The sequence below is a fragment of the Xiphophorus hellerii genome, chromosome 5 (assembly GCF_003331165.1).
Source record: "Xiphophorus hellerii strain 12219 chromosome 5, Xiphophorus_hellerii-4.1, whole genome shotgun sequence".
In the NCBI taxonomy this organism is placed as follows: Eukaryota; Metazoa; Chordata; class Actinopteri; order Cyprinodontiformes; family Poeciliidae; genus Xiphophorus; species Xiphophorus hellerii.
Genome location: NC_045676.1, coordinates 1,462,395 through 1,475,876, shown reverse-complemented (window position 1 = coordinate 1,475,876; position 13,482 = coordinate 1,462,395). Strand labels below are relative to the sequence as shown.

Sequence of the window (13,482 nt, the reverse complement as noted above, 5' to 3'; positions counted from 1 at the left end):
ACAGCATAGAGAATGTGGCTCAGTGCTATGAAGCTGCAGACTGGACCTTGTTAGCTCGCTGCCTTCCTACTGTATGTGTTTGCATTCATAGCAGGAGAGTTCATTTCCATCCCTTTACGCTCCTCTGTGAACCTAGTTTATCACTCCAACACTGGCAGGTGTGATGGAGGGAATGGAGGAAGGAAGTGAGATATTGGGCAGCTGCAGTGGCAGCGGGGCGGTAATTAACAATGCCATTACTTCTCCTGCCCAGGCTGTGGATATGTGCGCTGATTGTGAGTGCAGCTCCCCTTTCCATGTGACACTGCTTCATTTCTGCGGCGGGAGACGGCGCACAATGCAGCTTTAAGTAGATGCATGCAAATAGCTGAGAACCATTCTGAAAGCACCTGTGCTGTTATACAAGCAGCTAGATAACTAGAATAAATACATCAGTTGCAAGAAGCATGAAAAAGGAGTAAAAGTGGTCCAGGGGAAGGCCCCGCCCACGGATCTAAACAGCTTTGGATGAATTGTACTGTACGTTATACGCTGACACCTGGTGGGTTTGGAATAAACCTGCTGGAACGTCTTCCAGCCCATTTTCCCACCGTCAGCTCTAATAACGTGTGTGTGCAGAGACTGTTGGAAAACCAGCCATTCTTCTGAAAGTCATTTTCTGTCTTTGTGTCACAATTTCTCCCAGACTGCCGGACCTCCTTAGGAGGCCAGCTGCGGTTCCTGGCTGTTATTTCCAGTGGATGAAATGAACAGAATCCCATCGATCGCCTTGTACCCCCACAACCTCCGAAGAAAAACTGTGGCCCATTAAGATACATTTCACATATCAGTCATTCAAGGCTTCATTTATAGAGCTCTCTTCGTTCACAAGGAGGTCAACTCAAAGTCCTTCTTTTGTATGATAAAAATAACAAATTAAGCAGAAAAAAGTAATGAGGTAAACAATACTGAGCATGAAAATGTGCAGAAATGTGTTGTTAAAAGAGGAGAAGTTTGTTTGCAGGACTGAGGAAATTGAATTGTGCAGATGAGGTGGAGAAGACAGAAAAACTAAATGCTGCCTGTCGGCCATTTGCAGTCATTGTAATGATTCTGTGTTGCTGAAAATGTGGCAGGCCAGCACAATTAGTTGATTTTTATATCAAATGATATAAAAATCTACTAAACATCTTCTAAAATTGTTCTTCTCATGGCAGCAACTCTGTTTTTTATTTTCTAGACTTTTTATTCCTTTTTTTATGTGTTGCATGTTTGGACAGTTATTCTCTGATTCTGCATGTTGTGCAGCTGAATGGAATTTTGCTCTTTCTTTTTCTCTCTTGGTTTTGGACAGTTGTTATGATGTGTAACCACAGCAACAAGGTTTTGTTTTTATAACTGTGAGCACCTGATTAGCATCTCAAAAGCTCAAATGACTCCTGAACTATGACCCCAACTCCCAAAGAGAGAAAGAGGAAGAAACATCGCTTACTCAAACATTTCCCTCCCTGTGTTTCTAACTGCACAGCCAGACAAATTTAAAGAGGAATTGCAAAAGCAAAAGAGGTGGGTTAGCAGTTCCTTCCAACAGCTGATGGTGTCATTCAAGACAAAGTACTGTGGAATATTGTCTCTGCTGCCTGGACATTAAGTTGTTTGCATGTCCTGACATAGAAAATGTACAACACAAAGTTTCCATAATTTACCATGTTTTTGCTTTCTTTTCCATTTCACAGGAAATCAAACTACCAGCATCCAGTGAATTTTTGTTGTTTAAATTAGGGAAAGTTTTTTTCTAGACCAAAAGAAAAAAGTCAGTCCACAAAACATAGTGGCTCTTTTAAAGAAGAGGACACATATACATTCCCATTTTTACAAAAATTAGAGTAGTTTATTCATTTCATTTAAATATTGTGTGTTCATTTTCATGCAGATAAAACTGAAGAAGTTACACAATAAGACTTTGTTTGTTGTGGCCCATCAGTGCTTTTATTTTGTCAGTTCCAGATGGAAGTTGTTTGGCCTGCTCCCTGCAGGATGAGACAGAAATGTTCTGTAACTGTATTTGCAGCCTTGCTGCGTCTCCAGTTCTGATCTTATCCTAAACAACAGAGATGATGCGATGCTGCTTGTGATGAATGGATCAGTTAAACAAGGCAGAACGTTTTTATGCAGCCAAGACTCGTGTCGTTGGTAAGAGAGCTCCATCTTGTGCTTCTTCACAAAGACACTCGCTGATTTTCTCCCACTGAAGAAAACATTCAAGTTTTCTAACTCCACGCTGAAAATTGCACAATTACCTCCTCGATTAGTGGAATGATTTTATTGTTAGTCAGACTTCATAGGAGCAATTTGTGTAATCACAGGCTGTTTGTGGGAAAACTGCTGTCATTTTTCCATGCGAACTCGTTAAACTTCCTCACTGAAGGCTGCTTCAGCAGGTGGCTCCTGGATGTCAGGGATTCAGTGTTTCAACAGCCATTTATCTTTTCACTCTCTGCTTTTGACTTTGCCATTACCAGGCCCAGATGATTGATCAAAGACGGGGTGGCATGTTGTCTGTGTAAATAATTACATGCTGATCCTGGCGATGTTCAGCTTCTCCTGTCTGCGTTTTCCTGGCAGCGTAGTTAAGCTCATGAAGGCGTTAAAACTGTAAATGAGTCATAAAATATATAACTTAGTTGTCTCACTTTAGGTAATCTGTGATCCCCTGCTGTTCACCAGCGACTCTGTGCCTCTAATGAAATGCATCCTCATAAGATCAGTGGCAGCGTTATAATCTGCAGACGATTATAACGTTTTATACAGTGAACGCATTTATTGAATTCAGTGAGAAGCTGCTCTCCAATGCAGCAACAACAGGAAGATAAATGAGGAGGCTGTCAGGCCCTTTTAAAGCCAAAGGAGAAACTCAGACAGGCTCCGTCCCTCCGAATATCACACTGCTACACTGATCACATTACGAAAACTATAGATAACTGTTACTTGATAAGGACGCTGGAAGTGATTAGCCTTTTACCACTTATCTACAGTTCTTTTGTGTTAGTTTGAAATTCAGTTCAGTTCAAAAGTATTGTATCTATTCCAAAGGGAAATTAAATGTCCAACTTATATTTTCCAAGTATGTTTAAAGAGTTGGTATGGATGGCAATGCTGTGGGCAGGACGGATCTCCAGAAACAGTCAGTGTTACAACTAATCTGAAAAGCCTTCTGACTGAAGACTGTTGCTGTTTTACAGTCTCACGCTCTGGGCAGCAGAGATGGTTTTCTACAGTACCATGTCCTGGATGAGAGTGTGCAGACATGGCGATATAACTCCCATCCTCCACTCTTTTAGTAGCTGATCAGAACATCTAAATTCATATTAAGATATTACATCATCAGAATCACCAAAATATAAAGTAATGTTGAAATTGTTTTGTATTTTAAGGACCAAAATGAAAATAATTCATATAAATAACTTAATGAAGCAAAATGTGTTTTTTTAAATCAATTTCTTTCATATAAAATTTATGAAACTTAAAAAAAACTGCAGGTGTGTATCTGTGTATGTTGAATTTTGATTAAATCAATCTTTTTCTTCACTCAGTGAAGTTACTCATATTGTGTTGAGTATCCAGGAATTTTACTCAATACTTCATAATAAAATGACTTAAGGTGAAAAGTACAGCATAGTAAAACGATTCCTAAAAGTATTATTTTTCCAAAAAGTTACTCAAGTAAATGCAATTGAGTAAATGCAACTAATTAATTAGCTTCTCTACTGCTGTGTGGAGGTTGGCGTTAATCTGTCACCTGGAGGCCACATGAAATATGAAATATGGAATGAATAAATTGATACAAAAAGGCTTAAGTGTTAGTAAGAAGGTGATCTGAAACCATTTATGTTCTAGAATCAGGAAAACCAAACAGAAAAACTGCCATTAGTTTTTATTTCTGACTGATGCTTAGTTTATTTGTAGCAGAAGTTATTAAAAACTACCTGGTAGAGTTTATCTTTGCTTTCATGCTGCAGCTCATCACCAGGCTTCGTTTTCGTTCTGTCTGCACGCACATACACTCACACTTCAGAGTAACCCGTGAAGCCGAAACTTCTGCTGGCATCCTTCGCTGTGTCGCACAAAAAGTCATGTAGGTGTAAATGATGGATGGAGGGAGAGCCATGGTAGTGGACGTGCATGATTCTCAAGTGTGTGTGTGTGAAGGAGAGAAAGAGCGAGTAGGTGGAGGCAATAAATAATAACTGCAGCGATTGACATGTCTGGTTGGATCAGGATGGGGGGACCCTCATTAGCTGCATCCATCTTGAGCGCCATGTATCTCTGACAATGTCAAATGTGCAGCCTATTAGTGCCACTTATAAAGATGTGCCCCTGCAGGGAGGGAAGCACATCCAAGAGGAGCCCCTCACTATGGCAACCACTCAGAGGGGCCGTGTCCTTTCCATCACATAACTCACTTTGCTTTGTTTCGGGGATACGTCTATTACCTGAAAGAGAGACTTTGATGATGGAGGTGACTGCCTGGGATGTTTCCATCTGTTTATGGTGTCAGAACATAGAGTCCTCTAACTTGTCTTACAGCTTTTCAGGAGAGAAAACTGCTTGAGCTGAAAGGTTCAGATGGCCTTCAGAAGGTCTGCATTTTATTCTTGTATGATTCAGTCTTCCTGAGGGAAAACAGACAAGCTGTCTTTTATCCTGTCTGTATTGTTGAGACACATAAGGATATAATTACAGATAGCACTTAAAGCTACCTGCAGCCGTCTCTGCAGACAGTTGTCGACAACAGAAGGAGACGATAAGCATTCCATTAGCATTTAACTGGAGCTTCGAAGATTGCTGCCGCAGTGTTGAATGCCTTCTCAGATGGGAGTGTTGGATTCTGTCCCTCATCACAGGCAATTTCTCTGTCAGGGGAATTACTGTGAGCCTTAGATGTATAAAAAGTAATTTCTGTTTTGCGTTTGAAACGTGAAAAAGAATGAAGTGTTTTGTGTCTGTGTCCATTAGGTGGCTGGAATCAAAGGAATGCTAATCGCAAACAAGAAGCAGGACAACCAGGTGAAGACCTACATCACCTACAACAAGGGCCGGGACTGGAGGCTCCTTCAGGCGCCGACTGCAGACCTGGAGGGAAACAACATCCACTGCATTCTGGTAAAACACCGGGCCGGATATTTCCTGGAGCTCAAACCATCGTTCTGCTCATATTCACACTGATGGGTACAGTATATGCCAGGTGGACCAATGCCAGGCATAATTAGAAATAATGATTTATAGTTTACAGCTTCACTTCATTGTAAGGCATTCAAATAATAAGCCATTAGTTGTAATTAAGTTACAACTAGACTGGTTTTTATTTAATCTCACAATGTGTTTGGCGTCAAAATGGAGTGTAAATGTGTTTGTACACATTTACTGCTGAAGGGCGCACCTGAGGGCGAACTGGCTGTGGGAGCAACCTGCAGCAATCTGCCGTTAAACTGAAAAACGGAGCAGAAGCTGCTTCCCAAAACTGAATCAACAGAGCAGAGCTTTGTTTCTACGCAACAACTTATCGTAGAAAATGTTCTGGAAACTCACTGCACTTCTCTTTTTATTTTCAGTCTCACAAACATTCTGTAATGACCAGGAATCTATCTGTTCAAAAAGTAATAAAGTGAGTGTTTGGTCATTTTGTTAAATATTTTTCTTTATGGTAACAATGGTTTTGTGCCAGAGTGAAGCGGCCACACTGGCTGACTGGAAACACATGCTGGTTGAGGATGGGATTCTGTCCCACAGCAGTTTGTCACCAAGCTGGTGACCATGAGGAAGAGGAGGTGCCAGACTGTGGTGGTTGCATGGAGTCTATGTGCATAAATTGTCATGGATTGTAGTTTACCAAAACACAGACAAGAACTTGAACAAACATGAAGAAGACACAGAATGTCGTGATGAAACAGAAAACCTTCAGAAGCGAAGCAGGACATGGAGAAACCAGAGAGCTTAAATACTGAGGCAGGGTGAAAAGTGGCAAAGGAGCCAGTTACCTGAATAGGGTTTAACTAGTAGAACATAAATGAATAACGAGGAAACGATCAGAACACAAAACGTAATTCCATGAAATGCACTTATGACCAAGCACCGAATGGACATCTGGACGTCTTTGTTGTGCTTGAAGATCCTCATTCAAATTCAAACAGTATGTAGAAATCTGATGCAGACTGCAACATCAGGGAGGCACCAGAGTTCAGCTGGGCCAAAGTATTCCATTAACTCCCTTTGTGGTTTAAACGCAATGTGCTGGCCCACACCTGACGCTGACAGGCTGCATTTAAAACCCTGCTGAACCTCTGTCACAGCTGGGAATGGAGCCACTTAGGAATGTGTACAGACCTGTTTGCTGGATGACCTGGTCCAGAATGAGGTTTGCTTGAGAATGCAGCAGAGCCACCTTCATTGTGAAGGCAATCCATCATCAGAAGTTGAGAGAAGAAGGTTGTTTGAGGGCAAACCCTCCTGGGTCACTCAGTAAGGCCTTGGTGAGACGAATGGAGGGCAGGAGGCCGGATGACCTTCCCCTCCTGTATGAGAACAACCTTGACAGCGAGCTGGAGGCAGCAGCTGATGTTTCTGCAGATTCTGTTAAGGAATTAAACTTTAAACTTCCCCAGATGTTTGATGATGATACGCTTGGAGCTCCATGTGGGTTTTCACTGACCCGTTCACTACCTCATCTGAAGAGTCAGTGTGTAAAACGGACAGGATCGTTTCTCTGAATGGTTAGACCAGGCAGAACATGACTGGTTATTAAACAGGTGGAGATAATAAAGCTTAGTGATGTTTTAGATTCTGGATACAGAATATTTCTGGTTACCAACAAGAAAGCAGTAAAGGGAAAGCGTTTAGGTAGATATTTAAAGTTGTATGACAGTCAGACATCATCATAGATTGAGGCAGATAGAATTACAGTTTGCAAACATGAACAGAACCCGGTCAGTTCCTCTGGAGTTTTTCATAATTTCAGTGATGGAGAATCAGCATCACGAGCCAAAGATTGATTTTCAACTTGCTCTCCACCTTCTGAGCAGAACAGGAACTTACTGACAGTTGACTGAATGAAAACTTTTAATCTTGCTTATTGTAAAAACACTTGCAGGTATATTCTACAGTATATCTATGGATGCTTCTGATTCATACTTTCCTTTAAAGCATATTATCTAACGTTTGCGATTCAATATAGATAATAGATACAGGAGTTATTTGTCTTGCAGCCATGGTACCTGGGCACCTTGCAGTCAGTAGGCAGGCCAACGTAGTTTACTAATGTCGTCTAGAGTCACATTATCAACCAGTTTAATAACCGATCCTGCAAACCTTCTGCATGTTCTCAGCATTGAGACAGAAAAGTCCTGTTCATTTTACACCAACTGATTGGATGAGCTTTGCCTAAACTGGGTCATCAACAGGACAACGGTCCTGAATACAGCAGCAACTCTGCAACAGAATGAACGGAATAAAATCTGTGTTGCAGTGGCCTAGTCAAAGTCAGAGTTCAATCAAAGATATAGATCTTCCAGTTGTTTCAGAGTCCCTTCAGACCTCAAGATCTGCTGGATGAGAGATCTACCTGTCATTTCTCTAAGGCAGAAGCTACTTTCAGATGCTAGTATTCAGGATGTCGATCTACCTCATGACCACAGTTTGTGGCTAAAACAAAGACAGAGCGGTTAATTACGAGCGTTTTATTTCAGTCCAGCTCTTTGTTCATCACAACAGGCTGGAACAACATCCTCATTACAGCAGACAAAGCCCCAATCCATTCATCCATCTTCTGCTCCATCCAGCCATTACTCTTAGCTGGATGGAGTAAGCAAGACACTAAGATACTTGAAGCAATGACTAATCCCTGACCTGACAAAGAGAAAGTATTTCACCTTTTTCCAGAGGAGAACCATGGCCTCAGACTTTCTTTCTAAAAAAGGAACCCGTCTCATAAAGATAACCGACAGACTGCAACAAATCTTCCCTTCAGCTCAGCAGTTTTCCTTTTAGAAGACACTCGGCAACAGCGGGGAAAACATCCAACTCCAGTTCCCGTCGGGCGGCGTCTGCCTCGACCTGTTGGGGTGAGAGCCGACCGAGAGAGGCAACATTAGCAGATCAGAAAATGAGGTAGAGTCGGTGCCAGAGCGACGGATCCAGATCGACTGCATGTGTTAACATTCTGTCCTCATTAGACAGCCTCCCCACTACTACAACTAACAGGCCGACTGTTGGGAGGAATCATGTTTTGAGACATTAGTAGGACTCCATGCTGCTTAAGAGGTGATTTCAGGCCCGGGCTGCGTGGCTCCCAGGTTCCCTCTGATTGCACATTCATGTGACATTTTAATTACTGCCATAGATTCCTTTTGATTACCATGTTCAGTCCCACTGCTTTGATGTCCTTACACCAGTGACATGCTGTCTGCTGCTAAGATGAAAGCAGACATTGTTTTTCTGCACTGTGAGCATTTGTAATTGTATTCTGTTGTGTGGATGCCTCTGAGGCATGCCTTCATACTTTAATGCAAATTCCATCTCTCTTTGTATTAATGACAGATTAAAGGCAATTAGCAAAACTTGTGAAAGCTCAGTTTGTTCTCTTTGAAGACCAACAAATCTTTTTGGCTGCTTTTGTTATTTTAATGCTTTTCTAGATAAAAAATAACTTCTGCTTTTTATTTATTTAAATAACTTGAGGTGATATGGTAACTATGCACTCACTGGCCATTTTATTAGGCACACTTTGTTAGTATCAGGTTTGACCTTCATTTGCCTTCAGAACTGCCTTCATTCTTCATGGCAAACATTCAAAAGTGTCTTGGACAATTGTTTTGGGATTTTGGTCAATAAACCATAAAGATGCAGCAGATGCTGTGTTTAAACTTTACTACATTTAGATCCCTAAATGGATTTAGTTCCCTGCCTGTTTAATTAGTCTGTTAGGAATTTATTTATCTAATTAAAACCAAAACAATTATATACAATAGAAAAGATATGCAAATCAATAAAATGAAAGGCAGCAGAAAGAAGAAAAAATCTTATAACATCTTTTATCCTAAAATTACATTCAAACAATTCATAAAAAATAAAACTAAACAAAAACGTCAACTCAAAACAATTTGTATGGATTCACATTATTCTATTTCATATTTTTTCAGATCGTTATTTAGTGATTTACATTGTGTTTTTCTTTGTGCTCTGTCATTAAATGCATTTTTCCAATCTTCTTCAGCCATCTTGTTCCCTTCATCTCCAACTGCAACTGTCAGAGAACCCTTACGTGTCGGGAACGATCTCCACCAAGAGCTCTGCTCCGGGGATCATCGTTGCCACAGGTGAGAGTTTAAGTTATTATCCTGATCATGTCTCAGTTTAATGTCTACTTTTAGTTACACTGCAGCTTCTTCACTTCTGCCACAGCCATAGTGTTCAGGATCGTCTCCCTGATTGATGACATTTAAAGTCATATTGAATAAATTAGAACATTTGCTCCACTGAAGGTGTTTTGTGAATTAAAAGAAGCACCGTTTATGTAGGTATTAAACATTCTTTTCATTAAGCAAATATTTAATTCAATTCAATTCAAAATATTTTATCTTAAAGGGAAATTAAGTGTTGTAGCATTATCATCATCCAGGTATCTTCAAAGAGTCGCTGTGCATGGTGATGCTTTGGACTAGAACGTAGCAGTCAGTCCTGCAGCTGCAGAGGCCTCTGACTGAAGAGTGTTGCTGTATGCTAACAGGCTCATTACTGTAATGACATGATGGCAGTTTCGATTCCAGGCAGTAGAGACGATATCCCACAGTAACATGTCCTGGATGACACCGTCAGTTGTTGGGAAGCTCTGCTAATCCGGCTCATTTGCTTTTGCTGCTTTAAATCTAGGGATTTAAAGAGCAGCTAGAAAGACGAACAGAGAGACGTTGGAGTCGGGGTAAACATAGTTTGAACTTCGTTTCACTCTCTCTGCTCGTTGGTCCTGCTCTGCATCCATGATTTCTCCTTTTAACTCCTCTGGGATTAAGGGTTGTAGTTCAGGTATTATTTGAGCTTTTAAGATGCTGATCAGCTGCTGTTGGCTGTAAAACACCTCGTTGCCACAGTTACACGTCATAAAAACCATCGAAAAGAAAAGTAACAGCAAATATCCGTCCAGCTGCACAGATCCAGAACCAGAGGGAATAATTGTCCAAGCAGCAACGAAGGTCTGTACTTACAACAAATCAGAAATAACATGGCAGAAATGCCCCACCATGCAATTCTGCAAAAGAATTTCTGTATTTAATCGTATTATTTATTGGTCTGATTTAATATTCTAAATGTTTTTAAGGAGAAAATAATCATAATTAACAGAATAAATCCTTAACATCAGTCAGTGTGTAATAAATCTATAAAATGTTTTTCCATCTGGGAAAAATGTAACAAAAACTTTTCTACTGATTTATTTTATTTTCTGTAAGGTTATCAGGCAGTGCACATGATCACGAAGCAATTCTGTTTGTTTTCTGATTTGTCTGCAAAGGCAAAAGAAAAGTGACGGTAAATTGATTTTTTTAGCAGGAGTTGCCTTTTTAAGGAGGGTGAGCACATTTATGATTTAGTGTGTTTTTCTCTTAGATGTGTAAAAATGCTGACTAAACGTTCACCTCTGCTGCCTGAACGGCTCGGTGTGTGCTGACGCGTGTGTTCGTCTCGCTGGCCGAGACTTTGCTTTGGCACGGCAGCTCACTTTACCCGCTGCGCCTTTTAAACCATCAGCTGGTGCAGAGATTATTTTACCAACATGACAAACACCATCCAGATCAAACACATGTCTGTGCACTGAGCCCCGGCCAAGACAGCGGAGCAGATCAACACAATAAAACCAGTTTGCCCACTTCAGGCGCACCAGAAACAGCACTGGAGGCTTGAATTGTAAGCCTGCAACGAGGCTGCCACAAGGAGAGGAGTCTCCTCCGTATCCATTACAGGGGTTTAGGAGAGATCCTGGGGAGTATTTAAGAAATATTCAGCTTTCTTGGAACATAAATCCTAAACATCACATGGTTTGTGCAGCTTTTGCAGCATTTTGTCTCTGATCCCATTGTGGTTTGATTGTCATATTCTCATTTCCACTGCAGGAAATATTGGAGCAGAGCTGTCTTATAACAACGTTGGCATGTTCGTATCATCGGATGCAGGCAACAACTGGAGACCGGTGAGAAGAACAGTAACTTTTCCACCAGCAGCTCACTGAGCTGGGAACCAGTATGAAACTTTTGTAACTCTGCAGGAATCTGTAACCAAGTTCCTCTTTGAACATTACAACATGGATCTTAATATCTAAAAGAAGAAAGAACTAACTAATGTTTTTAAGGATGGATTTAATAAGAAATGCAAAATTCCCATTAATATTATTTTGGGATGCAGTTGTCTCATCATTAGATTGGAAACTACTTTTTACATTTTCTTCCTCAGACATGAAAATCCTGTTCATGTGTTCATACTGTTTTTGCAAAAACTTTTGTTTTCTTTACTTTAAAACATAAGAATAGAAGTAAAATGTCAAAAAATGACAACATGGTAGGTATTTATCAAAAATTATAAGTTGTCTTTTTTCAGAAGTTAAATATCCATTTGCAGCTTTAAACGAGTTTTAATTGTGTGGACAAAAGAAAAGGCTGCAGAAATACCTGATCATTAGCATCATTATTTTTTATACTTTGATGAGCAGGAATGGTAACATTAACATTCTTTTGTCAACTTCTACATGAACTGTGACTAAAGTTGGTAGTTTTGGTTATCTATCAAATCCTTTTTAAAATGACCCTGATTGGTTCTTTTAATAGCATCAAAGTAAATTCTGTTCTGATATACATTGGAAACCCACCAAGATCTGAAGGATTTGTGAAGATTTATATGAAATGTTCCCATTTTTTGTTAATTATTTAAATCCATCTGCCTAATGTGTATTAAAACAGGACTGAAGGCTGAACTTGCATATCATTTTCTATCTTGTAATACTTAAAATAGATTTTTTTATTTAACCAGTAAAGTCAGAGTTTTTCCTTGCAAATGTTTTTTTATTCAGTAGCTTTTTGACTTTGTTCAAAATAAACAACATATTTTTGGAGCCACACAAGCAAGATTACTATTAATAACAAAACAGCTTGTTTTGTAATTAGAACAATTTAACTTTTATATTTATGCTTAGAATATTTTCTTCAGTGGGACATAAAAAAAAAAACTTGCAACATACTGACAAAAATATAGTTTTTTAAAATAAATATGCCTTACATTATTAGTGCCATCATTTGTGGAAATGTTAAGAGTATGTTTTATTAAAATACTTGGGAAAAACTTCTAATGTAAATTTTTTAAATTACCTTTGTATTTTAAAAACTTTTCAACTTTGTAGCATTTTTGGCTGCAGTTATTAACCCTAACTCCAGTTTTCTAACTATGAATCCATCAAATGTTTACAGTGCTTCCGTTTTTCCACATTTACAGGGATGATCAGTTTTGACCTTCATGTCAAAGGCTGTGAATACTTGTACAAATGTTATTTTTTGGTCTTCTATTTTTAATAAATGTGCAAAACATTTTTAAAAAATCCACATTGTTGTGTTTGTGTGTAGAGTTTTGAGGAAAGAGATTAATTTCTTTAAATGTAATTCTTGCTGGAACTTACTGAACAAAATGTGGAAAAACGGAAGTGCTGAGAATACCTTCGTGGTGCAATGTAAATAAGTAAAATATATGATGTTTTTACCTTTTTATTCCTTCCTGTTTATCTTTGCAGATTTTTGAAGAAGAGCATAATATCTGGTTTCTGGATAAAGGAGGCGCCCTCGTTGCGGTGAAGCAACCATCTGTGCCAACTAAACATCTCTGGTAGATCCTTTAAACAAACTTTGTAGCACAAGGTTCCTCTTTTAAATTGCTTTTCTGCTCTGAATGGTTATCCCAATTTTAAATCAAGCTTTTTATAGTCCAAAGAAAGAGCATGCATGTTGCACTTGATTCATTTACGGTTGCACTTTGTGCACCGTCAAATGCAAAGGGCTGCAGCCAATCTAACTTGAAAGATGTGAATTTTTTTCCCCAAGCCAATTATCATTAGGAGTCGGAAGTCTGACCCCCTCTTAGGGTTTTCATTAACACGTTGCCTTCCTCTTGCCAAATCGAAAACGTACGCCGTGCCCCAGTGCAGGCTAATCCAAGTGAGACCAGATCCGTTCTCCACTTGCTTTTGCACCAATTTTGAAATTAGTTTCAGAACCAGTGAAGTGTGGCCAGCTGGGTTTTTGTCTCCCTCCCAATTTAAGTGGGATGATGTCGGGAGAAAAACCTGAGTGCTATGAAAAGGCCTGTGTTTCCATGGAGTGGTAAGTCTTTCACAGCCAGTGTGCAGTTTAACACTTCCTCTGGCTCAGTCCTAGGACAGGTGCACATCAGTGCTTTGCTGTTGTCACTGCTTTTAGC

General features: G+C 39.7%; 1 protein-coding gene across 1 annotated transcript in view; it reads left to right on the top strand.

Moving 5' to 3' along the window:
• Nucleotides 1–13,482, top strand: part of sorcs3a (sortilin related VPS10 domain containing receptor 3a) — a 210,337-nt gene that overhangs the window by 161,497 nt on the left and 35,358 nt on the right. The window contains exons 10-13 of the mRNA XM_032563840.1: nt 4,996–5,142; nt 9,248–9,350; nt 11,139–11,215; nt 12,800–12,891. Coding sequence (XP_032419731.1) covers nt 4,996–5,142; nt 9,248–9,350; nt 11,139–11,215; nt 12,800–12,891 — 419 coding nt within the window. The remainder of the gene's footprint in view (nt 1–4,995; nt 5,143–9,247; nt 9,351–11,138; nt 11,216–12,799; nt 12,892–13,482) is intronic.